Genomic DNA, 27,921 nt, shown 5'->3' with positions numbered 1-27,921 from the left:
ATTGCATCAAAAGTAATTCTGTGGTTGGGGAGGGGTATCCACAACACGAGGAACTGTATTAAAGAGTCTCAGCATTAGGAAGGTTGAGAACCACAGTCCTAGAGTGAGAGAACTTATAGGTACCTGCCCTTATTCCAGTGTTATTGTGGCTGTGAGTGTAATGGTTTGTCCTGTCCCTTTAAGAGACAAGCCCCACCCACTCCCTCCCTGGTCAGCCGAGGCAAGCAGATTTTCCTTCTGCTTCCAGCCTGAGTCCCTCTCTGGAAGAGGCAGCTTCTGCCTCTCTCCCTTCCCCCCAATTCTCCCCCTTCCCCCCAATTCCTTTCTCTCTCTCTCTCTCTCTCTCTCTCTCTCTCTCTCTCTCTCTCTCTGTTTTTCTTTCTCTCTCTGCCTCTCTTCTTCTCCCTTCTCCCCTTTCCCTTTTCCCTGCATAACCCACTAAATAAATATCCAACCTCACTCTGCATGGCGCACATCTAACCAGTCTCTGTCTTTCACCCACCATGTGGCTCCCTGCCTGGGACTTGCTGCCCCTTGTGGCCTGAAGGCCTCTTGGGGAATGGTGTCATTTTACTTTTACCATAACATTTGGTGCTCATGACTCAGCCAGGCTCTCTCCACGTTCCCTTCAGCCTGCTCATGGGCTGGCTGAGAACATGTGGAACCCTGGGCTCGGGAACCAGGTTTTTTTTTTTTTTAACAACAGCTCTGCGCAGATACAGCCTGAATGCGGACCTCTATGCACACCAGCAGCTTCAGTGGTGAGTTTTCCCCTTCTAGCCTCCAACCACAGCCTTCATGGCTATGGTTAACCCTTCACTGACACTCATCTCTGGTTGCTTCCCATAGCTAAAAATGTGATTGGACCACTCAGGGTTGGTCCTCCCGCACTAGCACTGTATACACTGTGTGGTGCATTTAGTTTGGGGTCTGGGGTCCCTCGGATTTTTCTTTTTCTTTTTTTTTTTTTTTTTTTTTTTTTTTTTTTTTTTTTTGGTTTTTCGAGACAGGGTTTCTCTGTAGCTTTGGTGCCTGTCCAGAACTAGCTCTTGTAGACCTGGCTGGCCTCGAACTCCCAGAGATCCGCCTGCCTCTGCCTCCCGAGTGCTGGGATTAAAGGCGTGCGCCACCACCGCCCGGCCTCTTTATTATTTTTTTGGAACACTTGTAAGTGGTCCCTGCTGTGAGAGATCACTTGGAGCAGCCTCTAGCCTCTGGCTTCTGAGTCACCCAGACTTGAGCCAGTCAGGCTTTAACACCCTGCCTGTAAAGAGGAGATGTCCTTCTGTAGGCCCTGCGGTGTTTGTTCTCTGTTTTCACGTTTTCAGCTATGGTATATGTAATGTTAAGTTGGGAGTGTCACCCTAGCCCCTGGCATCCATCCCAGCCCCATGGCCTGGGAGTTGTGTTGGTCTGGACTCCAAATTTCAGAATGCCAGGTTCTGACCCCTCCCGGGGAAGGGTCAGGACCACTCCCACAAGGTATTTAAGTGGGTGCCCAGAGGAAGAACACATGGTCCTGGGTTTTGCATGTGCTCCCCTGTTTTCTGTCTCCCCTGCCATGGTCTTGGTCACCCGGGAGTGCTCTATTTAAGAAAACATGAGCATTTATTTTGGTTTGATTTGACCTGATTGGATTTCTTTGTGCCAACGGAGCAGCTCATCTTAGGATTTTTCCTAATATATGGAAGTCCCATCAAGATTCCCTTCCCACGCTCCACCAGGCACATTGTCTTCACTTGATAAGTTCCCCTTTTTAAACTGCATGTGGGCAGGGTTTTGGGGTAACCCATTTGCTTTTCAGGCTTTTGTTGAAGTCTTGGTCATGCCAAAAGCCTGATCCCTGTGGTGAAAGCCAGAGCCTTTCGCTGAGATGGGATTTGGTTGCAGGGAGGCGTCTCTCACTCATTTCCCATGCACCACTGTATTTGATTCAAGGACTCTGTTTAATGGATGCATTGCAATGGGCTCGAGTCATTTACACATGCATTGAAAATGGGTTTCTTGCAATTCCAAGCTGATTTCAAAGTGGCCCTTAAGCAGCCATTTACAAAAATCCTTTTAAATTGGGACTGTCTAACTTAAAGCCCACATTTTTCTAAATGTGTGCTCTTGTCCCCCCACTTCCACCTCTCTCTCTTTGCTGACTCATCGTCAGCACTTTTCCACCCCCCCTTCCTCCCCTCTGTAGCCTCTGGAGTGCTCCACCGCTGCATACCAGAAAGTACAGCTGTTTCAGAGATCTAAAGCCTACAGGGCTCCAATGCCCTTAGGATCCACTTTAAACAGGTCAGATACACCCCTCTCAATTCCCTGGTTCTAAATTTTTTTCCTAAACTTAACTTTGTCTTCTATTCTGCCAGTACCTTAAACAGGTATAAGAGACACCAGACATTTTCATACCACAAACACTGGACAGGAGCAAAGAGACCAGCTTTGCCAGGATGTGACCAGTACCTAGCTTTCTCAAGTTCCCCCCACACAGACAACACCCACAAATAAGCAGGAAGCATTCTTGGGAATCTGCCATCCCAATTCCTTTAGCCTGTTGTGCCTAATCTCCTACCTTTTTTATTATAAAAAGAAATGGGAATGTAATGGTCTGTCCTGTCCCTTTAACAGACAAGTCCCACCCCCTCCCTCCCCCATCCACTGAGGCAAGCAGATCTTCCTTCTGCTTCCAGCCTGAGTCCCTTCCTTTCCATCTCTCCCCACTTTTCCCCTTCCCTTCTCTCTCTGTTTTTCTTTCTCTCTCTGCTCTTCTACCTTCTCTGCTTCTCCCCTTTCCCCTTTCCCTCTATAACCCACTAAGTAAATATCCAACCTCACTCTGCATGGCATGCCTATCTGTCTCTGTAACATACTTTTTGACTTAAATTTTGAAGTCAAGGCATTTTCAAAATATTTATGTTGGATTAATCCAGAAGCATTTATAATCAAATATCTTTTAGCAGCTTTTGCTCCTTCCTCAGCCATCAAACAATTCAAAGACAACACAATAACATAAAGTATCCAGACTCTCTGTATATTTTTCATCTTTATGTGTCTTTATTTTAAACTCTATTTTTTTCTTTTTCTTTTTAATTTTTGGCTTTTTGATACAGGATTTCTCCGTGTGTATCTTTGGCTGTTCTGGAACTCATTCTATAGATCAGGTTGTCCCTGAACTCACAGAGATTTGTTACTTTGGAGAAGAGGTTTAGCTTTTGTTTCCACAGGAAATGAGAAGCTGTGGATTTATTCTGGGCTAAGAAAAATCAGGTTTGACCAAGGAAGACCCCCTAAAAGAATCTCCAATAGGAGCAGATGGTCCAGATGATCTAACATTTCAGAGGATCTCTGTTGGAGTTTCCTCTGAGTTCTGCATCCAGAACAGTTTCAAGACTGTTGGCTGAGATGATCAAGCCTCACATAATATTCCATTCAGGACTTAACCATAATTCAAAATTTTCTTTAGGTCCACATAAGATTATTAACACCCCCAATCAGCAGGAAGTTGCTTAGAAAACTATGCTCACAGTCCCAAAAAATGGTTTATGGATGCTTGCCTTTGTTTAGAATGTTGGTTACAAATTGTTATGGATAATGGTCAGGAGAAAAGCTAACCAAAGGAGATTTGATTCAGAGTTCTTTTTTTTTTTAAAGGGGGAAATGCTGTGGGACAATGGTTTGTACCCTGTCAATTGTATTTTAATAAAACACTGATTGGCCAGTAGCCAGGCAGGAAGTATAGGCAAGGCATTGAGAACAGGAGAATTCTGGAGAGAGGAGAGGTTCATTCTGCAGTTGTCACCAAGATGCAAAGGATTCAAGATGTGACTGCCTCGCCAAAAAAGTTACCAAGCCACATGACATGGCTAACACAGACAAGAATAATGAATGGGTTAATGCTAAGTGTAGAATTAATTAATAAGAAGCCTGAGCTACTAGGGCAACCAGTTAATGATTAATGTAGACCTATAAACGACTGTGGGACCTGGTGGGATGTCAACATCAGTCTTAAATAATTCTGCCCCTACCCGTGGTTAAGTCAATGGAGACCCTAGAGGGGGAGTGAGAATGGAAAGGGACAAGAGACACAAGAGATGGAGACAAGACAGAATTCTGATTAAGTCCTGTTTATTTAAGGGAATAAGCAAGGTAAATATAGGGTAGGAAAATGAGAAAGTTCTTTATGTGTATATGGGTAACTAGGCAACTTTCTAGGCAACCTAACCATGGTCTGATGGTCAGGCAGAAAGTCCCTAACTGCAACATGCAGAAAAGTCAGAATGTTCAGAACACAGGAACAATGGAGCAATAACTCCTTGCAGAGTTAGTGTCTGACAGATCAGAACAGCAGGAGAAGCCAAGTGCAACAGGGTGGGTGAAACTGATCCAGGGAGCAGTAAGTCTCCCACAGGTAGGTAGGGAGCAGTAAGTCTCCTACAAAAGTTGTTTTGGACTTTCTCTTTATGACTGAAATTTCAGCTTTTCTTTTTATACACACAGTAAAAAGTATGTCGTTTAATCTTGGAAAGGTGTGTGGGAATGATTTATCTCTCAGCTATGTTCAAGGACACAATGTTTTTATTCTGCCAATTACTCTCTCTTTGTTCTGAAGGATGTGGCATTTTCACTTTTAGGATATTTCCTTTGCTGTCTCAAAGTGAAGGGGTCAGCTCATCTGTAGACAAGGTGGACACTTCTCAGTAAACATGACTGGATCTGTAAAGGGGTAGGGGCAAATTTGCTACTACTCTGATATTTGAACACTTGATCCCCAGTGGATGGCACTGTTTTGGGGGAATGTTACAGACCCTTTAGAATAGTGGTTTTCAACCTTCCTGATGCTGTGACCCTTCAGTACAGTTCCTCATGTTGTGGTGACCTCAACCATAAAATTATTTTCGTGGCTATTTCGTAGTTGTAATTTTGTTACTGTTAGGAATTTTAATGTAACTATCTAATATTTCCGATGATTTTATGTGACCCCTGTGAAAGGGTCATTCAAACCCCCAAAGGGGTCATGACCCACAAGTTGAGAACCACTGCTTTAGGAGGTGCTGCCTTGCTGGAGGAAGTATATTATTAGGGGAGGAGTTAGGGGGGTTATAGCTTCACCCCGTTTCTAATTATGTCTCTACTTCCTAATGTAATTTCTCCGCTTCCTGCTTCTGCTTCCATGCCTGCAGCTTGCTCCACTATTTAGATTCTCCCTCTCCCACTTGGACTCTTTTTCCCTGAGATGCTTTCATCACAGCAAAAGGGAAGAAGCTGACACACTAGTGGACCCGCGCTGATGGAGCAGCTAGAGCTGTGAACCACCGAGTCCATCACTCCTGCGCCAAACGGTTACTCTTTTCCTCTAAACCTGTAGTTTGTTGAGGGCTAGTTAGATTAGTGCATGCTAGCAGGGTCCTGGGTTTCTGTTATCATTGTCTGGACCTAAGCTAAGGCACTTTGGAAATGGACCATTCTTCTTTCTAACATACACAAGTGTCCACAATGGAGCCACACTAGAGTCCAGGAAATTTTCTCATTTTATCTTTTGTGTGGCTTTGCTTATCTTCCTAACTTTAGACATTGAAACTCTAACCACTGACAGGACTGTGTTTGGAAATCCTGACTTGGAGAGGGTATCACAGAGGTCTGCCTGCCTCTGCCTCCTGAGTACTGGAATTAAAGGTGTGAGCCACTGTGGCCTGGCGATTTAACTTAAATCTTAAGTAAAGTTAAATGAGATGTTTTGTTTTATTTTTCTTCTTTCTAATGTGGTCTTGAGTTCTTTCCAGAGAGTCATTAGTACTTTAACCCTGCTTTGATGCAGCTCCTATGTATTACATACCCATTATACTCTAGTGAGGGGCTGGGGTGTGGCTCAGTGGTATCTATCAGTGTCTACCATGTCCAGGCCCTGGGATCCATGCCCAGAGATACAAAATTAAGAAGCAGACAAATGCACGAGTGAGTCCGACAAAAGTGGAAACATCCGGGTAAGACTGTTAGTCTCCTTCTCACGTTCGCATCCTGACTGTGTATACACAGTTCTCCAAGACATTGTCATCAGGAGAAACTCAGTACAAGGTACAAGGGATCCCTTTCTGTTATTTCTCAACAATTGCAAAATCTGGGCTGGAGAGGTGGCTCAGTGGTTAAGAGCACTGGCTGCTCTTCCAGAGGTCCTGAGTTCAATTCCCGGCAACCACATGGTGGCTCACAATCATCTGTAATGAGGTCTGGTACCCTTTTCTGGCCTGCAGACATACACACAGACAGAATCTTGTATCCATAATAAATAAATATAAAAAAAAAAAAACGAGCCATCTCTATAACCCTAACACTTGCCTTAAAAAAAATGAGTGGGGCCGGGTGGTGGTGGCGCACGCCTTTAATCCCAGCACTCGGGAGGCAGAGGCAGGCGGATCTCTGGGAGTTCGAGGCCAGCCTGGTCTACAGAGCTAGTTCCAGGACAGGCTCCAAAACCACAGAGAAACCCTGTCTCGAAAAAAACCAAAAAAAAAAAAAAAGAGTGGGTAAGGATGCAAACATGAGGGCCTGAGTGTAAAAACCCAACACTACATAAAAAAAAACTGATATGAACTTTGTGCTGTAAGCCCAGGGCTGTGGGTGACAGACACAAAAGGATCCATGAGGCTTCTGCCTGCCAGCCTAGCTCCAGGTCCAATGAGAGACCCTCTCTCGAGGGAATTAGGTAGACAGTGATAGAACAGGACACTCTAAGATCTCCTCTGGCCTCTGTGTACACATGGGAGAGGGCACCTATATGCACATGTGTGCATACACCAAACACAACCTTTCACGTTCAAAAAAAGACACTATGTAAAATATCATCTCATTTATATAAAATTAGACTTATCCGTGTGGTCCATAGAAAGATGTATAAAATATGGTGACCCGAGTGTTACAGTGGGTGAGCCAGGGGTAGCCTCAGCTACCCATCATTTGCTGTCCATCTTTTTGATGGCCCCCACTCAGGCTCTGCCTCCATTCATTCTCAGGTCCCCCAGGAGCACTCAGGTGGGACAGATGAAGGACAGGAATAATTCCACTTCATTGCGGACAATAAGCCTCTTTGGGTGGATGTTGTCCGGTACAGCCAAGCTGGAGGTCATTTCCCATGCATCCACAAAGGCCACTTGGAGACCATCAAAGGCAGCTCGGAGGAACCTGTTCACCTGGATTGTGAGCCAGTCACTGCCATACACGGATTTGTAGCCAGTATTGGCCAGTTTGATAACCACCAGAGTACTGGGTTCCCTGTCCAGCAGGGCTTTCACAGCTTCCCGAATCCCTGCCAGTCTTCGAGCAAAGATGGATGGAGGGAAGGTGGTGAAGTGGGCTCCCATACCGAGCACCACCACTGTGTAGGGACCCCCGGCCAGGCCATGCAGAACTCTGGCCACAGAGTGCAAGGAGGCCACTGGAGTGCGATGAGAGCGCAGGGGCCAGCTGTGGGCCCTCCAGTGCAATACTGTCCCCCGAGTTGTGTCCACAGCCATCAGGGGACCTGCCTGATATTGGACATGTAGATCAACTGGCTTCAGAGCTGTCGGGAGGAGGAGAAAGAAAATATTAACATAGGGGATCAGGAAGGTGTCTCAGATGACAGCCCTGGTGCCTTGAGTTTGAACCCCTAAGATTCATAGGGTGGGAGGAGGGAAACAGCTCTTGTACATTGTCCTAGGATCCCCTCACACACATGGTAGCAATGATTGTTCATATAGACGCCAAATAAACAAGTGTTATGAAAATTTAATAGCTGAATTGTCAATTATCTTCTTGTACAAGTATACATTCCTACTTTTGGGGGTGGGGAACAAGGTCTCACTGTGTAGCCCTGGCTGGCCCAAAACTCTCTATGCAGACCAGGTTGACCTTGAGGTCACAAGTCTGCTCGTATCTGTTTCCAGATTGGGAACATTAAAGGTGTGCAACACTACAGTGTGTGTGTGTATATGTGTGTGTGTATATATATGTTTGTGTGTGTATATATATATGTGTGTGTATATATGCGTGTATATATATGTGTATATATATGTGTGTATATATATGTGTGTGTATATATATGTGTGTGTATATATATGTGTGTATATATATGTGTGTATATATACGTGTATGTGTGTGCATATATATGTGTGTATATATGTGTGTGTAATATATATTACATGTACATGTCTCAAAAACATGTTTAATATACATATTACACATATGTAGAAACACAAGTCCTCTGCAAGCACTCATCCCTGAGCCATGTTCAAGCCCTTAATTCTATAAAATTTTGGCTCTGTTACATACTTTTCTTCTTTTTTCTTTCTTCTTTGTTCCCTTGTTGTAGGAGAGGGGGCTATCTCATAGCCCAGGCTGATTGATGGTGACCTTGGACTCTTGATGGACCTGTCCCCACGTGCAGAGATTACAGTCAGGCCCTACCAAGTCCCATGTTGCCACCTGTTTTTCCACCTCTCCTTCCCTCCCATCCTTTCCTTTCCCTGCCCTTTTCTCCTCCCCTTACCTCTTTTCCCCACTTCCATTGTGTTGCTGTGTGAAGATATGTGGTTATGACATATGTGTGTGAGTGTGCACAGAGTGTACCATGGAGTGCACATGCACATGGAGTCAACTTTTGAGAGTCAGCTCTTCTTGCACCACGAAGGTTCTAGGATTTGAATTCAGATCACCAGGCTTGCATAGCAAATGCCTTACCCTGCTGAGATGTTTTTCTGGCCTCCGCCCATTTTTCTTTACCATCTTTACCTGCAAGGAATTCAGCCACTTCCTTCTCTTGGGTTTTTGTTGAAGAGTTACTGACTCCTGCGTCTCATTCCATACTTCAAGAGGAACATTATCTAATGTTTCTCTGTTGCCTTAAAAAGGAGCGTGGATAAAAGAAGCCTACTGTCTCTACCCAATTTGCTCTCGACTTCCTGAATTTCCCCTGCATCCCAATCAACTAATACCTTGATAATGACCTCCAGATGTTTTTGTTCTCATTGCTTGTTTTTGTTTTGAGTCAAGGGCTCATGTAGCCCAGGCTGGCCTCAGCCTTTCTAGAAAGCCAAGGAAGACCCTGAACTCCTTATCCTTCTGCTTCTACCTGAGTGTACTACTAAACCTAGTTTTTTTCTCTCTTCTTTACTTTCTTTATTTTTATTTTTTAGAAGGATCTCACTGTATTGCTCTGTGCTGTCCCTTTAAGAGACAAGCCATGCCCATTCCCTCCCCCAATCCACCGTCAAGGCAAGCTGATCTTCGGCATCCAGCCTAAGTCCCTTCCTTTCTGTCTCTCTCTTGAAGAGGCAGCTTCTGTCTCACCCTTCTCTCCTTCCCCCTCTCTGTTTATCACTCTCTGCTCTTCCCCCTTCTCCACTTCCCTTCCATAACCCACTAAGTAAATATCCAACTTTCATTCTGCATGGCTTTACTATCTGGCTCAGTCTCTCACTTGCCATGTGGCTTCCTGCCTGGGACCTGGCTGCCTTCGTGGCCTACCATGGTCTCAGGACCCACTGCCGACTGCCTGCTGCCACGCGGGGACCTGCGGCATGGTCTCATGGTCCACAGTCCACTGCCCACTGCCGCCACTTGGGAACCTGCAACATTTTACTTAAACCATTACATTCACGGTGTGTCCATGGCTGTCCTGCAGCTCACTAAGGTGGCTAATTCCAAGTTACTTAAGTTGTGGACACATTTGGTAATGTGCTTGCAGTGCAAACATGAGGACCTGAGTTGGAGCCCCCAGAGCCTAAGTGTGGGGGGCTGGAGAGATGGCTCAGTGGTTAAAAGCATTTGCCTGCTCTTCCAAAGGTCCTGAGTTCAATCCCTGGCAACCACATGGTGGCTCACAACCATCTGTAATGAGGTCTGGTGCCCTCTTCTGTCCTGAAGGCATACACACAAACAGAATATTGTATACATACTAAATAAATATTTAAAAAAATAAAAAATAAAAAGCTAGGTGTGGTCATATATGCTTGGAATCCTAGTGCTGGACAGTGGGGATGGGTTCTCAGGTGTCCTAATTTGCTTTTTGTCAACTTAGTACAACCTACAGTTATCTGGAAAGAGAATTTGTAATTGAGAAAATGCCTCCATTGAGGCATGGGAGTCTCCTTCAATGTAAGTGTTGCCTGACTTTCCCATCATGAGTCCTCACAGGCCCTCCTCTGACCCCATGGCCACTCACAGGGCACTGTGTCTCGCAGATACTCCCACCACTGCCGAAGGGTGGAATCCCCCATCATGTAGACGATGCGGCCAGCCAGGCAGTTCAGGATGCTGTTCACAGTGGGGAAGGAGCGGCTAGAACAGAACGTTGAGTGCCATCTGTCTTGGTAGTAGAAGCCAGAGGGTTTTGGAGACAGGTGGCCAGGGCGGCATGGGGGCCGAGAGGGCAGGGCTATATAGGAGGGAGAAAAGCAGAGCAGAGTAACTTAGCAAAATATGGACATCTTATAAAATGTCAATATTCTTAATATTTTTGTAAATGAATCTTTATTTACACTTGTTTATTTGTGTGTGGATGTGTGCATGCCAAATCACACATGTGGTACTTAAAGGACAGCATTTGGGAGTCAGTTATTTACCTTTACCTGTATATCCCAAGGTTTGAACTCAGGTCATCAGCCTTGCCTACAAGCCCCTTTGCGCAGTGAGCCATTCCTATGCTCCAGTCAGGCATTCTTCTATATACCATATATGTAGCATATCAATGCCCTCTTACAGACCCTGTGAAGTGTGTATGTGTGTGTGTATGTGTGCACATGAGTGTTTGAAATAGTCTTATGTAGCTCATGGTAGCCATAAACTTCCCATGAAGCTGAGAATGGTCTTGACTTCCTAATCCTCTTGCCTTCACCCCTAGAGTGCTGGGACTACAGGTGTGTTTGTTCACAATCGCGATGTGGCACTCTCTGTAGCATGTAGCAGGCTTTTTCTTTTGGGCCATCAATCAACTCCCAAATCATAACACAGAAACTAACTATTAGTTAGGAATGCTAGCACGTACCTTATGCTTCTCCCATTAGCTCTTATAACTTGTTTCTCTTCATAGGCTTTGCCTCAGGGCTTTTTAACCTTTCTTTAGTTTTGCCTTTTCTTTCTTTTTTTTTTTTCAACTCAGTTTTTTTCTGTAGTTGTAGTTTTATAACCTGTCCTAGAACTTGCTCAGTAGACCAGGATGGCCTTGAACTCACAGAGATCTGCCTGCTTCTGCCTTCTGAGTGCTGGGATTAAAGGAGTGCACCACCACCCAGAGGTTTTTTTTTACCTATCTACCTCCCTTCCTTCCTTCCTTCCTTCCTTCCTTCCTTACTTCCTTCCTTCCTCCCTCCCTCCCTCCCTCCCTCCCCCCCTCCCTCCCTCCCTCCCTCCCTCCCTTCCTTCCTCTGTGTATACCTTACTTTCCTACCATCTCTATGACTGGCTGGTGGCTGCCTGACTTCTGGCCATGGGCATGCCCCTCTCTCCCTTGTTCACGTCTCTTTCCTTTCTTGTTCTCTGGAGCCTAGAGTTCGCCTCTTACTTATTCTCTCTGCCCTCCATCTTTTCTCTGCCTAGGTTATTGGCTGGTTAGCTTTTATTTATTGACCAATAAGGCACCTTAGGCAGGCAAGGTGAAACGGCCACACATCTTTTCTGTGAGAGCACGGAAATGGGAGCCTATTTCCAAGCTGACCAAAGGTTAGAGAGTTGGAACTTACCTCTAGGCCTTCAAGGTTATTGTGCTTCTACCTCAAAGGTTCTCTAGATTTAGACCAGAGAGTTCTGCTTTCTCAAGGTTATTGTCAACAGGTGTAGCTAATAGCCAGTCTTGTATTTCAAGAATAGAGAAGTAAATATCTTTCTACCTTAAAGAAAAGTCTATGGATCCAACTAAGTTCCAGTTCCCTTAAGGAGATAACTTTGGATTCCACCCAGGGAGTGTTTTGCCTACAGAATGTTTTGGTCTAGGGTGCGAGGGTGACTTGTTTTGTTCTAGCAACAAAATGTTTAACTATGGATGTAGCCTGCGACCTTCAACTGGTCTGTTCATTTCCCTGTATGATGTTAATACAGTTTTTTTTGTCTTATTCCTACCTTTGGGGTCAGGGGTATTTTAAGCAATTAAAAATTAAATGCAGGGGGGCTGGAGAGATGGCTCAGCGGTTAAGAGCACTGACTGCTCTTCCCGAGGACCCGGGTTCAAATCCCAGCACCCACATGGCAGCTCACAACTGTCTGAAAATCCAGTTCCAGGGCATCTGACACCTTCATACCAATGCACATAAAATAAAGCTAAATAAACCATAAAAAAATTTTAAAAAATTAAATGCAGGTGAATTCCAGTACTCACTGGAACTCCCTTCTGATATTATTCTATGTTTCTCTGTTTTATTATTTTCATTGGTGTCTTCATATTCTTTACAATATTTTCTAAATCCCCACACCTCTACCCTGGCAAGAGGTATTTTTGTTGAGGCTGGTCTCCAACACTTTCATAATTAGACAAATGCAGCATAAACAAATGTAATACATCTTTATATCGTTAACAAAGGCAGCAGAAACAAGTGCAACACCTTTACACAATTAAAGCAATATTCCACAGCATGAACAAATGTAACACATCTTTATATCGTTAACAAAGGCAGCAGAAACAAATGTAACACACTTTTACACAATTAAAGCAATATTCCACAGCATAAACAAATGTAACACGTCTTTACATAGTTAAATATTTCACAACTGTCTGTATCCATGTATAGATGGTGACACTGAGATCCTAGAACGTTAAGTGATTATGGTGATCAAGAACAAGGATGATGGGCCAAAACAGTAGGGATGACATTTTGTATCCTGTCCAAGTTAGGCAAATATTCTCCCATTAAGTTTATCTCCAGTCCATCAAGATTTGTTTTTTGAAGTTCAGTGACAGAGATAGCATTTGAAGCCAGAAAGTATGCTGTTATAGCCCTAGTACTAAACACTACTACACTTCCCTGGCAGGAAAGTCCTAAAGTACCAATCTAAGGTGTAATGGTCTGTCCTGTGTCTTTAAGAGACAAGCCATGCCCCCACCCATCTGTTGAGGCAGGCAGATCTTCCTTCCTGCTTGCAGCCTGAATTCTGAATTCCTTCCTTTTCATCTCCCTCTCAAAGAGGCAGCTCCTCTCTCTCTCTCTCTCTCTCTCTCTCTCTCTCTCTCTGACTCTATGTTCTTCTCTCCTCTCTGTTCCCTCCATAACCCACTAAATAAATATCCAACCTTACTTTGCATGGTGTGCCTATCCGACTATTTCTCACCCGCCATGTGGTTCCCTGCCCAGGACCAGCCACCTTCCAAGACCTGTGGCATGGTTTCATGGCATGCCCATCTGTCTGCCTGCACTTTAGAGACCTGTGACATGGTCTCATGGCCTGCTGCAGCCACTGGGGATCTGCAGAATTTTACTAATCCATTACATAAGGGCTGCAGAGCTGGCTCAGTGGGTGATGTACAGGCATGTGCAAGGGTAAAGACCTAAGTTTGACTCCTAGAACACATGTAAACACTGGGTGTGGTGTGCCTGGAACCCAAGCACCTGGGGAGGTGGAGACAGCAGATCCCAGGGGCCTACTGCCCAGTCAGTCTAGCTGAAACAGCAAACCCCAGGCTCGGTGAGAGACTTTGTTTGAAAAAATAAAAAGAGCCTTTATTTATGTGACCCTTTGTTTACTGTTCTAGAACATTGACCAGCTATCTAGGTCCTTCCTACATACACCTGGAACCCTTCCTCCAGCCTGGCACTGATGGCTGACAATCAGCACCTTCCCTGGCACGAGTGGTCGCCCACACCTGGGAACAACTCAAGTATCTCCCTCAGTGACCATCCATTTTGGGCTTAGAGGGTACTGGGAGTGGGATAGATCTCTGCCTCAGACACTTCAAGCGACTGGACACAGGCATCCCAAAGCTGCATGGCTGGCCACTTGTGACCTTGTGCCTGAGGCTCTAGACCTACCCCTGCCTCCTCTAGGGACACTGTATCTGGTATACTCCAGCCAAGAGCATAAACAACTGATATGTTTCACCCTGTGCCCAAATGTTCTTTAGTGGTTGAGCAGAATTTTTACATAGATTTCATTCTGATTGTGTGTGTGTTCATGTGAATTTTTTTCGAGACAGGGTTTCTCAGTAACTAATAAGCCAGTACTGGAACTCACTGTGTAGTTCAGGCTGGCCTCGAACTCACAGAGATCCCCCTGCCTCTGCCTCCAGAGTGGTGGGATTAAAGGTGTGCACCACAACCGCCGGCTTCATGTGGACTCTTAAGGACCATTCTGACTGGAGCTCTTTGTGCTGCTGGGAGGACCCTGCAGATCTTCCTTGTTTAGCATGCAGTCTCACCTTTGGGTTGGGCATATGATGGATCCAGGGGTTCCTTACTTCTTTGAGGGAAAAAGCCTTCAGTTTTTTTCATTATGAGGGGGTACCAAGAAAGAGACTGTGTCCCTTTGAATACCATGGGTTCCTGGTCATTAAAGGCCTCTAGGTAGTCACTGTGCAAACATCGCATTTGGAACCTCTATGAGCAATAATATGTGTACATGGGTCCTGCCTGACTCCCTTGCTCTCTGGATGTGGCTTGAAAGAGCAGAATTAGCTCCTCCACCTACTTGAGTTCTGCATACTCATGGACTGGCAGAACACCACATTCATGCTCTGATTACTGCTGATTAACAAAATACTGAAAAACCCAGAAAAGAAAGGAAACAGAAACAACAACAACAAAAGCCTACAGTGATGTGGTCCAGCACGTAAAGGCACCTGCTTTCAAGGTCTCATGACCTGAGTTCAAACCCTGAGACTACAGATACACACGAGAGTACATAAAACAAGGAAATGAAACTCAATACCACTTAAAGTCAAATAAAAGAAAATAGAAAGTAATTGGGGCAAGCGGTCTGATGAAAGCCTGGCCTCATACACTTCTGCACAGCAAGTGTGCGCACACACACACACACTCCAAATCTAAACAAAAGCCACAACCCATCTCAGCTGATGACCTTCCCATACCCACCCCCATATTCCAGCCTCACTTACCCACATCACTCATGTTCCCAATGGCTGCTGGTGTCACCAGGATGGGAGATATGCCTGAAGGGAGTGGCTGGTCAGTCACACTCCTAAAGAAACACTGAGCATGAACTTTGACGGAGGTTGGCCGGGTGAAAATTTGATTTGCAAAGAACGACTGATTATCTCTCCTCTGCCTAATCCCAGGGCACTACACTAAAGGGAGCACTGATGGGCGACTGTAATAGTTAGGAGGAACACACACGCAAGAGAACAGACATCAGGTCACTAATAGTCAAGATAACAAAGGGGTTATGTAGTTCTTTTTTGTAGTAAATGGACCACCACAGGAAATGAAAACTACAATTTTCCTGGTGTTAGAGTCTAGAAAGAACAATAATTTTTTTGCTGATGTTACACAAACACTCAATTACTCAATTAATTTTAGCCCAGCCCCTCCCCACCACTGTTTTTTTGACACAGGGTGTAATGCCCAGCGTCCCAGGCTGGACTTGTATTCACTATGCAGCCAAGGATGACCTTGAGCTCTTGAGTTTTCTGCCTCCCTTACAAGGTCATCCTCTATCAAACATAGGAATTTTTTTTAAAAAAGATTTATTTATTTATTATGTATACAATGTTCTGCCTGCACATATGTTTGCAGGCCAGAAGAGGGCACTAGATCTCGTTACAGATGGTTGTGGTTGCTGGGAATTGAACTCAGGACCTCTGGAAGAATAGCCAATGCTCTTAACCTCTGAGCCATCTCTCCAGCCCCTCAAACATAGGAATTTAAATTCAACCTGGGCTGCAGGAATCTCTAAAACACTGCTGATGCTTCAGCAGGGAAAGGTTCTTGTTGTCAAGCATGATAACTGAGTTTGATAAATGGCCCCACACAGTGGAAGAACTGACTTCCTCAAGTATGCACTCTATGGCAGATACATGAATTGCCCACTCGTGTATGCACACACACAAACACACAAATATAAACAAAAGAAAAGAAGGAAGGAAAAAATAAGGAAGGAAGGAAGGAAGGAAGGAAGGAAGGAAGGAAGGAAGGAAGGAAGAGAAGACACAGAGGGAGAGAGGGAGAGGGAGAGAATGTAGGCCTGGGACGCATTCAGCATCTAGATGTCTTACCCAGCCATCAGTTCTTCATCATGCCGTGTGGTCACCTTCAGGTAACTCCCACTGGAGTGACCGACTAAAGCGTCGCAGGGCAGAGTAGAGGGTTGAGCACAGAACCAGAGCTCCCCAGAGACCACATCCCTGTACTGGCAGGTGGGTCCTTGGGCTCCGGTTGACTGGGGGTCCACATTGCAGATCACAGTCTCTTGAGTGCCATTCCTGCCTCGAAAATACCCCCTAAAGTCAACGGTGGCCCGTTTTCCTTTCCAGACTCTCTGTAGGACCCCGACTACCTCACTGGAGTGGATCAGCCTCACTTGCACCTGGGCTGGTCCAGCCCAGAGCAGGGGGAAGGACAAGAGGTATGTGCCATTCTCCAGATCCTTCACCTCCCCTGGGACTCCTGCCTTCAACTCCTGCCCCAACAGCTGTGCCCGGAACAGATCTCCACCATGAGTCTTGGGCCTACCCTTGTGGTCCCTAGCCACAAGAATGGCCTCTAGATTACTTCCCAGAGTATAGTTGGCCTGAGCAGGACCCTTTAAGTGGTAAGTTGAGGTTCTGGGGCTGGTGGAAGCCAAAAAGTCATCCTTGTCGCTACCAGTTGGAGGCCAGTACAGAAGGCTGGTCAGGTTGGTGAGTTCTTGAGGGAGAGAGTTCCAGTTGTTGGGCTCAGAGACATGTTTAGAGGCACGATGAGGTGGTGGGATCCAACGGTTCATGGGCTCAGGCCAAGATATCATGAGATAGAACACCTGTGGGAAACGAAAGAGGACTATGGATCTGGAATCACCGGAGACTTGGCACAGACTGCCCCTGGAGAGGTAACCATCTGGGTTCTCATTTGGAGGGCTCTGCTCTCTAGGTCCTTGCCCTGGGAGGAATATTCCATTGCCCCACCCCACCCACCAAGCCCCAGAGACCCTGAGCAACCTCCACACACTCACCACCATTCTCCACCACATCTGTGGCCACTGGAGCCTTGGGCCAGACTGTCCCTGGAGAGGAGCCCCAGAGCCTATCAGCACCCACTAGAGGCACTGATCCGCCTACAACCGGAGGAAGAGCAACCACCTAAGCCACAGGCCCTACCTTTATCAATTGGAGGAAGAAGGATCCCCTGAAGCATAGGCTTCACCTGCACCCACTGGAGGAAAGGATGGGCAGAAGTCTGTTTCAGAACACATCCAACAATATAAAGATGAATATGGTACCACCAAAACCTAGGGGTCTTACAACAAGAAGACCTGAACATCATAACCCAGAAGAAGCAGAAGAAAATGACCTTCAATATAATTTTATAAAGATGATAGAGATCCTTAAAGAGGATTGAAAAATTCCCTTAAAGAAATGGATGAAGAGACAAACAAAAATTGGAAGAAATCACTAAGTCTTCTAAATAAACCCAAGAAAGAACAATCAAAGAGGTGAGGCAAACATTTCAAACAGATCAAGACATGAAAACTGAATAGAGGCAATAAAAAAACCCACAAACGGAGGGAATTCTGGAAATGAAAAATCTGGGTAAGTGAATGGGAACTACAGATGCAAGCATAATCAACAGAATACAAGAGATCAAGAGATGGAAGACAGAATCTCTGGTGTTGAAGATACTATAGAGGAAATAGATGTATTAGTCAAAGAAAACATTAAGTCCAACAAATCCTTAAGACAAAACATCCAGGAAATCTGGGACACCATGAAAAGACCAAACCTAAGAATAATAGGGATAGAAGAAGGGGAAAAACTCCAGATCAAAGGCACAGAAAGTGGATTCAGCAAAATCATAGAAGAAAACTTTCCCAACCTAAGGAAGGAGATGCCTATGAAGGTACGAAGAAGTTTACAGAACACCAAGTAGACTGGACCAAGAAAGAAAGTCCCCTAGACATATAATAATCAAAAAACTAAACATACAGAATAAAGAAAGAATATTAAGAGCTGTAAAGGAAAAAGGAGAGCTGGGTGGTAGTGGCACATGCCTTTAATCCCAGCACTTGGGAGGCAGAGGCAGGCGGATCTCTGTGAGTTCGAGACCAGCCTGGTCTACAAGAGCTAGTTCCAGGACAGGCTCCAAAACCAGAGAAACCCTGTCTCGAAAAACCAAAAGAAAAAAAAAAGGAAAAAGGAGAAGTAACATATAAAGGCAGATTCATCAGAATTACACTTGACTACTCAATGGAAACTTTGAGAACTAGAAGGCCCTGGTCAAATATGCTGCAGAAACTAAGAGATCAGGGATGTAAGCACAGACTATTATATACAGCAAAGCTTTCAATAACCATAGATGGAGAAAACAAGTTATCCCATGACAAAACCAAATTTAATCTTTACTTATATACAAATCCAGCATTACAGAAAGTACTAGAAGGAAAACTCCAACCCAACGAAGTTAGTTACACTCACAAAAACACAGGCAACAAGTACCCTCACACCTCACACTAACAAACCTCAAAGAAGGGAAACACACGAACACTACCATTGAAAAATGACAGGAAAACAATCACTGGCCATTAACAGCTCTTAATATCAATGGACTCAATTCACCTATAAAAAAACGCAGGGTAACAGAATAGATACAAAAACAGGACCCATCCCTCTGTTGCATACAAGAAATGGACCTCAAACTCAAAGACAAACAGTATCTCAGAGTAAAGGGTTGGGAAAAGATTTCCCATATCTCAGAGTAAAGGGTTGGGAAAAGATTTTCCAATCAAATGAATCTAAGAGACAAGAGGATGTAGCTATTCTAATATCTAACAAAATAGACTTTACACTAAAGTCAATCAAAAGAAACCCCAGAGGACACTTCATACTCATCACAGGAAAAATCCATCAAGACGAAGTCTCAATTTTGAACATCTATGCCCCAAATACAAGAGCATCTACATATGTAAAAGAAACATTACTAAAGCTTAAATTGCACATCAAACCACACACACTAACAGTAGGAGACTTCAACACCCCACTCTCCCAAATGGACAGGTCTGCCAGACAGAAACTTAACAGAAAAAATAAGAGAACTAACAGATGTCCTGACTCAAATGGACTTAACAGACATCTACAGAACATTCCATCTAAACACAAAATAATATATCTTCTCTGCTCCTCATGGAACCTTTTCTAAAACTGACCACATGCTTGGTCACAAAGCAAACTTCAACAGATACAAAAAAAAATGGCATAACCTCCTGTATCTTATCAGATCACTGTGGCTTAAAGATAGAATTCAACAACACTAATTGCAGAAAACCTACAAACTTAAGGAAATTGAACAGTGCTCAACTGAATCACTCCTGGGCCAAGGAAGAAATAAAAGAGAAATTAAAGACGTCCTAGAATTCAATGAAAACGAATATACTCCGATGGGACACTTTGAAAGCAGTGTTGAGGATAGTTCATAGCACTGAGTGCCTACATAAAGAACACAGAGAAATCTCACACAAGCAGCATAACAACTCTAGAACTGCTAGAGTTCTGAGAACTCTAGAACAAAAAGAAGCAAACTCACCCAGGAGAAGTCAACAGCAAGTTGACAGCCAACATTAGATTAAATGGAGAGAAACCCAAATTGATTCCACTAAAATCAAGAACAAGACAATGTCCACTCTCTCCCTACCTATTCAACATAGTACTTGAAATTCTAGCTAGAGCAATAAGACAACAAAAGGAAATCAAAAGATTCTTTTTTTTTTTTTTTGAGACAGGGTTTCTCTGTAGCTTTGGAGCCTGTCCTGGAACTAGCTCTTGTAGACCAGGCTGGCCTCGAACTCACAGAGATCCGCCTGCCTCTGCCTCCCGAGTGCTGGGATTAAAGACATGCGCCACCACCGCCCGGCAATCAAAGGGATTCAAATTGGAAAGTAAGATGTCAAACTTTTGCTATTTGTAGATGATATGATAATATCCATAAGTGACCCCAAAAATTTGATGAGGGAACTCCTACAGCTGATAAGCAGTTTCAGTAATATGGCATGAATCAACTAAAAAAATCAGTTGTCCTCCTATATACAAATGATAAAGAAGCTGTACTGTGGAAAATGGTCTTGTACCCTGTAAAGATTTGTCACTTGTATTGGCTTAATAAAACTATGATTGGCCAGTAGCCAGGCAGAAAGTATAGGTGGGGTTACCAGAATAGGAGAATTCTGGGAAGAGGAAAGGCTCAGTCTGCAGTTGTCACCCAGACACTGAGGAAGCAAGATGAGGATGCCTCACTGATAAAAGGTACCAAGCCACATGGCTAACACAGATAAGAATTATGGATAAATGTAAGATATAAGAGTTAATTAATAAGAATCCTGAGCCAATAGGCCAACCAGTTTATCATTAATGTAAGCCTCTGTGTGTTTCTTTGGGACTGAAAAGCTGTGAGGCTAGGCGGGACAGAAACCTCTGTCAACAGAGCAGAGAAAAAATTCAGAGAAACACCACTATTTACAATAGCCACAAATAACATAAAATATCTTGGGGTAACACTAACCAAAGAAGTGAAAAACTTTTATGACAAGAACTTTAAGTCTTTGAAGAAAGAAACTGTGAAAGATACCAGAAAATGGAAAGATCTCCCATGCTCTTGGATAGGTAGGATCAAAATAGTAAAAATGGCAATCTTACCAAAAGCAATCCACATAGTGAATGTAATCCCCATCAAAAACCCAGCACAATTCTTCACAGACCTTGAAAAAACAATGCTCAACTTCATATGCAAAAACAAAACAAAACAAAACAAAAAACAGAAAAGCCAAAACAATCCTCTACAATAAATGAACTTCTGGAAACATCACCATCCCTGACATCAAGATCTACTATAGACTGCGCGGTGGTGGTGTATACCTTTAATATCAGCACTTGGCAGGCAGAGGCAGGTAGATCTCTGTGAGTTCAAGACCAGCCTGGGAGCAGCTGCCAGAGCCAGAGCCGCCGGACGGACCGCCGCCCCCGCCGCGCCATGGCCGAGAGCGACTGGGACACCGTGACGGTGCTGCGCAAGAAGGGCCCCACGGCCGCACAGGCCAAGTCGAAGCAGGCCATCTTAGCAGCTCAGAGACGAGGAGAAGATGTGGAGACATCCAAGAAATGGGCTGCTGGCCAGAACAAGCAGCATTCCATCACTAAGAACACGGCCAAGCTAGACCGGGAGACAGAGGAGCTGCATCACGACAGGGTGACCCTGGAGGTGGGCAAAGTGATTCAGCGGGGCCGGCAGAGCAAGGGCCTGACGCAGAAGGACCTGGCCACGAAAATCAATGAAAAGCCGCAAGTCATCGCAGACTATGAAAGTGGACGGGCCATTCCGAATAACCAGGTTTTGGGCAAAATTGAGAGAGCCATCGGCCTCAAGCTCCGGGGGAAGGACATCGGGAAGCCTATCGAGAAGGGGCTGAAGGCGAAATGAACACAAAGCCTCGAAGCCAGTGGTTCCGGCTGAGCTCTTCTGGCTGGTCCCCCAGGACCACCAGCACTGCCGTGGGTCTCCTCACATGGTTAAACGGAACACGGGGGTCAGGCCTGTGTGCCCCCTCAACCCATACCTGCTGTCAAACAAAGCAAAACCTTGCAAAAAAAAAAAAAGGCCAGCCTGGTCTACAAGACCTAGTTCCAGGACAGGCTTCAAAGCTAATGAGAAATCCTGTCTTGAAAAACAAAAATCTATTTTAGAGCTACAGTAATTAAAGCAGTGTGGTATTGGCATAAAAACAGACAGAAGAACCAATGGAACTGAATTGAAGACCTGATATTTAGTCACACACCTATGAACAAGTGATTTTTGACAAAGAAACTAAAATTATACAATGGAAAAAAGAAAAAAAAGTATCTTTACCAATTGGTGCTGGCATAACTGGATATCAACATGTAGAAGAATGCAAATAGATCTATATCGATTGCCATGCACAAAACTTAAGTGCAAATGGATCAAAGACCTCAACATAAATCTTCCAACACTGAATTTCATTGAAGAGAAATTGGGAAGCCTTGAACATATAGGCACAGGAGGCCAATTCCTAAATATAACTCCAGCAGCACAGACACTAAGAGCAACAATTAATAAATGGGGCCTCCTGAAACTGAGAAGCTTCTGAAGGCAAAGGGCACTGTCACTAAGATATAGGCAGCCTACAGAATGGGAAAAGGTCTTCACTAACCACACATCAGACAGAGAACTGATCTCCAAAATAGATAAAAAACTCAAGAAACTAGACATTAGGTTATCAAATAATTCTATCAAAAAATGGGGTACAGATCTAAACAAAGAATTCTCAATAAGAATCTCAAATGGCCGAAAGACTCATAAGGTATTGCTCAACACCCATAGCCAGCCATCAGGGAAATGCAAATCAAAACAACTCCGAGATACCATCTCACACCTGTCAGAATGACTAAGATAAATAACACCAATGATAGCTTGTGATGGAGAGAATGTGGAGTAGGGGAACACTCCTCCATTGCTGGTTGGAGTGCAAACTTGTACAGCCACTTTGGAAATAAGTGTGGTGGTTCCTCAGAAATTTGGGAATTAACCTGTCAGGATCCAGCAATACCACTCTTGGGCATATACTCAAAGGATGCTCAATCATACTACAAGGATGTTTGTTCAACTATGTTCATAGCAGCATTATTCATAACAGACAGAACCTGGAAACAACCTAGGTGCCTCTCAACTGAAGAATGGATAAAGAAAATGTGGCAATTTATACAATGGAGTACTACTCAGTGGTAAAAAAACAATGACATCTTGATATATGTTACTTCCATGAATGAAACTAGAAAAAACCATTTTGAGTGAGGTAACCCAGACCCAAATAGGCAAACATGATATGTACTCACTCATAAGTGGATGTAAAGCAAAGGATAACCAGCCTGTAGTCCACAATCCCAGGGAAGCTAGGTAACAAGAAGAAACTAAGAGAGACATACATGGCTCCCCTGGGAAGGGAAAACAGACAAAACATCTTGAGAAATTTGAGAGGGGGACAGAAGAAAGGGGAGGAGGGGAGGAGGAGGGGAGGGGAGAAGGTGAAGGAGGAGAATATGAGGGAATGGGATGCTCAAGAAGGGGGAACGACAATGAGAGAGAAAGGAAAGAGATATCTTGCTTGAGGAAGCCATTAAAGGGCTAGCTACAAACATGGCACGTGGCAAATTCCAAGGAATCCACAAGGATGACCCCAGCTAAGACTCTAAGTAACCCTGGAAAGGACGCCTAAACTGGCCTTCCTCTGTAATCAGACTGATGAATACCTTAATTGTCATAATAGAACATTTATCCAGCAACCGATAGAAGCAGATACAGATCCACAGTTAAGCACCGGGCCAAGCTACAGGAGATTAGCCCAAGAGAGGGAGGAGTAATAATATGAGCAATGGGGTCAAGCCCATGATGGTGATACCGACAGAAACAGCTGACCTGAACTAGTGAGAGCTCACTGACTCTGGACTGACAGTGGGGGACAGTTGTGGGGCTTGTCCAGTCTGTGGGGCCAGTGGTAGTGGGACTAGGATTTATCCCCAGTGCTTGAACTGGGATCTAGGAGCAAATTCTCTTTGGAGGGATACCTTGCTCAGTCTAGATAAAGGGGGGGGGGGCTTGGTCTTGCCTCAAAATGATGTGTCAGGCTTTGTTGACTCCCATGGGAAGCCTCACCCTTTCTGAGGGGTGGATNATATCTTGAATCATAACAAATACTTTGTTTCATAAACCTTGAATATTTCAGCCTAAGATCTTAAATGCTTTCTTGTTAATTGCTCCTCACATTAAAACAAAGATGTGTTTTTATGTGTCCTGTTGTCAGGCATATATGACAGCAAACGTGGAGAGTGCCGCTGGGTGACCGCCCTGTCCCTTCTTGTCTAGCAGCTCACGTTGATATCAGGCTTTATTGGTTTTGGTCAGAGGCCGTTTGAAGACTCGGAGAGCAAAGGGCAGCTCTACCATGATCTTCAGAGCTCTAGGTGCAGTGTGTGCGCGCGCGTGTGTGCATGCACATATGTGTATGCAGAGGCCAGAGGAGGACACATGCTATGTGCCTTATTTTCTTGAGACAAGGTCTCTTACAGAACAAGGGGCCCCTGGGATCTTCACCATTCCCACAGTGCAGGGATGACAGACTTATGGGTCACACCTAGATTTTTATTTTTTAATTTTTTTGTTTTTTTTGAGACAGGGTTTCTTTGTGGCTTTGGAGCCTGTCCTGGAACTAGTTCTTGTAGACCAGGTTGGCCTCGAACTAACAGAGATCCGCCTGCCTCTGCCTCCCGAGTGCTGGGATTAAAGGCGTGCGCCACCACTGCCCAGCTGTAAAACAATAATAAATTTTAAAAAATACTAATCAGGAAGATGAGGGCTCACTTCCTCAACTGCAAGCATGAAGCAGAGAAAGAAAACTGGAAAGAGGGTGAAGCTTAAACTCTCAAAGCCCAGTGTCAATGACACATGTCCTTCCACAAAGTCACACCTTCCAAACCTTCCCAAACGCCACCACCAAATAAGGAGCAAATCCAAATGAGGAGCCTGGAAGGGACATCTCTCACTTAAACTACCACACATGAGATGACAAGTTACAATGTCATGTATACATCCACACAGTCATGGGGATAGAAAGACGGCTTGGTGCCCGAGAACACGTACTGCTCTTGTAGAAGACCAGAGTTCAGTACCCAGAACCCACATTAGGCACCCCACAATTCCCTGTTATTTCAGGTCCAGAGGATGTGACAGTCTCTTCTGAACTCTGCAGACACCTGGACTCACATGCATGCATATGCGTGCACACACACAGACATCAAAGAAAATCTTAAAAGACTCTCAGTCATTAAGGTGATGAGTTTTAAGGTGATTGGTGCAAGAATAAATAAATAGGACAGTAGAACACAGTGCCTAGAATAGATCCACACTCTATGAGCATGTGATGGAAAAGTAACACTTTAAAATAATCAGAAACAAGCAGGGATATGTCCCAAATGCATAGTGTAAAACAAGTATATAGTTAATAATAAGAAAGCTTTGAGCCAGTGGTAGTACGTGCATGTATGTAATCCTGGAGGAGGAGGCAAGGGGATCTTGAGTTCAAGGCTAGCTTGGGCTTCATAAGAAGACCATTATATCTAAACAACAAATAAGCAAACAATAAAAAATCAAGGACTTGGAGCTATAGAGATGGAGCAACAGTTAAGATCAGGTACTGAAGCACGATTAATAAAAACTCAGGGATAGAAATTGGGGTTTAACCTGAAGGACAGAAAAGCAAAGCAGCCAGCCACTGGCTCTTACCTTGACCTCAGTCTGAAACTAAAGGCATGCACCACTTAGTTTCTATGGTGTGGCTACTGGATTAAAGGTGTGTGTTACCACTACCTGGTCTCTGAGGCTGACCAGTGGGGCTGTTTTACTCTCTGATCTTCAGGCAAGCTTTATTTATTAAAATACAAATGAAATGCCACTACAAGGTAGTGTTTTGCACAGGATCCAAGATCAACGCTGGGCGGTGATGGCACATGCCTTTAATCCCAGCATTTGGGAGGCAGAGGCAGGAGGATCTTTGTGAGTTCAAGGCCAGCCTGGTCCACAAGAGCTAGTTCCAGGACAGGCTCCAAAGCTACAGAGAAACCTTGTCTCGGGGGAAAAAAAAATCAGTTCCCAGCACCCTGTCAAATACCTCAGAACCTGCTGTAACTCCAGCTCCAGGACGTCTGACACCGGCTTCTGACTCCGTGGGCACCCAAACTTATGTGCACTTACCCCCCACAGACAGACACGCATGTACAAATAACATTTATAACTTGATAAGGAAAACGTAGGCAATTTAACTCAATCAGAAACGAGCAGAGGGGCTGGAGAGACAACAAATGGTTAAGAGCAATGCCCTTGCAGAAGATCCATGTACAGTACCCAATACCCACATCAGGTGACTCAAGAATTCCTTTACCTCCAGTTCCAGGGGAACTGATGCCCTCTTCTGGCTACCATTGGCACCTGCACTCATATGGTGCATCCCATTAATTAATTAATTATTAATGGATTGCACCAAAAGACCAGCTTTCCTTCCTTCCTTCCTTCCTTCCTTCCTTCCTTCCTTCCTTCCTTCCTTCCTTCCTTCCTTCCTTCCTTCCTTTTTTCTGGTTTTTGTTTGTTTGCTTGCTTTCTTGATTGTTTTCTGAGACAACCAGAGGGTGGAGCTAGCCACTAGCTGACCAAAATTAACCATAAAGTCTTTAGAGGACTGAGGACAGATAAGAGACAGGAAGTAGCAATGCCGGGCTGAGGGAGGATCTCAGCCCTTTTGGATGAAGGAACTGAAGAGATAGGAGGTCACTGGTGGCTTCTCTGATCATTCAGGTTCTTACCCCAATATCTGTATTAGATAAATACATCATCTGGTAACCCAACTCAGGGCTCAAAGTCACAAGATAGCTGCTCAACCCACCCCCACTCCCAACCCCGGTTTTGCTACCACCGGAGCCATATTCACCAAACTCGCCACATTGCTGCTAGCTTTTTCTTTCTTGCACCAAGCCCTCTGGTCTGAGATTTTCCTGTTGCAATCTCTCTATAACAGCTCCCAGATGCCTCCCAAACTCCAGAGATGCCTGGGCTCCAAACAGAGTTAGTTGCCCACAACTGGCTGGCCCTGCCTTCAGGCAGCTGCTGCCACATATGCTTCTGCCGCACATTCGCCTGTGTCTGATTTTCAGACGACTGACTCCTTCTCCCCACTGGTTGTGGACCACTCCTGTATCCCACTCCTTTTTGCCATTACCTCACTAGGTCAGCCACCTCGACACTCACTCGAGCTCCTCCTGTTGCTGTGATTGCCACATACTCTCAGCTCACACCTACAGGCGATCAGCTGCAGCTGCCTTCAGCCAAGGGGCGAACCATCTGTTCTCTCTGCCCAGCCATGATATGCAGCAACAGCCAGCCTCACACTTCACTTACTAAAGATTGCATCTTATCAGTTAATATCAAGCAACATTTTTTTAAAGAGTTTTATTTATTATGTATACAGTGTTCTGTCTGCATGTATGCCTACTCGCCAGAAGAGGGCACCAGATCTCATTACAGATGGTTGTGAGAACCACATTAAATGTGGTTTCTGGGAATTGAACTCAGGACCTCAGGAAGAGCAATAAGTGCTCTTAACCTCTGAGCCATCCCTCCAGCCCTCAAGCAACATTTTTAGGGACAAAACATGAATTACCAAAGTGATGAAACTATGTCAATCCCAGCTAAGTTATTTTCCCTTCATTTAATTGTTCCATTTTCAAAGCATCCATTGTGGAACTATACAGAAACCTAACATATTTCCCATTTTTAATGTGGGAAAAAAGTTTTAAACTGATTTCCCCCCTTAGAAATTTCCAGTTGTCTTCCCAGAATGTATGGGGCTGAAAGGATAGAGAGGAAAATTAAAGTCATATACGGTTAACATAGCAATGAATTTATATGGATGCGATTTGTTACAGCAATGGAAAGCCCAGATTAGCATTCCTGCAATCTCAGAAACAAACCATAAACTAACATGTTTCTGAGAAAAATATTAAATGGTATTATAAAGAACAGTCAAAACCATTCAAAAACAGGGCACAATAGCGGCTGATCTTTTTTTTCTTCACTTCTATTATTTATTTATTTGTTTATTTATTTATTTATTTATATTATTAAAAATTTCCGCCTCCTCACCTCCCATTTCCCCCCCCCCCCACTCTCCTCCCCCTCCCTCTCCAGTCCAAAGAGCAGTCAGGATTCCCTGCCC

At 44.5% G+C, this 27,921-nt stretch overlaps 2 protein-coding genes across 2 annotated transcripts in view; one reads left to right on the top strand and one right to left on the bottom strand.

The window, feature by feature from the left end:
- Nucleotides 1-5,034: 5,034 nt before the first annotated feature.
- Nucleotides 5,035-27,921, bottom strand: part of LOC126492985 (NXPE family member 3-like) — a 31,457-nt gene continuing 8,570 nt past the window's right edge. The window contains exons 3-6 of the mRNA XM_050129696.1: nt 16,181-16,923; nt 15,065-15,147; nt 10,190-10,402; nt 5,035-7,549 (exon numbers count right to left, since the gene is read on the bottom strand). Of these exons, the coding sequence (XP_049985653.1) occupies nt 7,017-7,549; nt 10,190-10,402; nt 15,065-15,147; nt 16,181-16,923 (1,572 nt within the window). The 3' untranslated portion in view covers nt 5,035-7,016. The remainder of the gene's footprint in view (nt 7,550-10,189; nt 10,403-15,064; nt 15,148-16,180; nt 16,924-27,921) is intronic.
- LOC126492989 (endothelial differentiation-related factor 1) lies at nt 21,047-21,736 on the top strand. The gene has a single exon (XM_050129699.1). It carries the CDS (start codon nt 21,120-21,122, stop codon nt 21,564-21,566), a length of 447 nt encoding a protein of 148 aa, XP_049985656.1. The 5' UTR covers nt 21,047-21,119; the 3' UTR covers nt 21,567-21,736.

The sequence above is a fragment of the Alexandromys fortis genome, unplaced genomic scaffold, assembly GCF_014885135.2.
Source record: "Alexandromys fortis isolate MF-2015 unplaced genomic scaffold, M_Fortis_MF-2015_v1.1 scaffold_306, whole genome shotgun sequence".
NCBI classification, from domain to species: Eukaryota; Metazoa; Chordata; class Mammalia; order Rodentia; family Cricetidae; genus Alexandromys; species Alexandromys fortis.
Note: the sequence above shows the minus strand (reverse complement) of the source record. Positions and strands in the feature narration are given on the sequence as shown.

Coding starts and splice junctions, on each gene's coding strand:
- LOC126492989 (XM_050129699.1), top strand. CDS start 21,120: ATGGCCGAGAGCGACTGGGACACCGTGACGGTGCTGCGCAAGAAGGGC.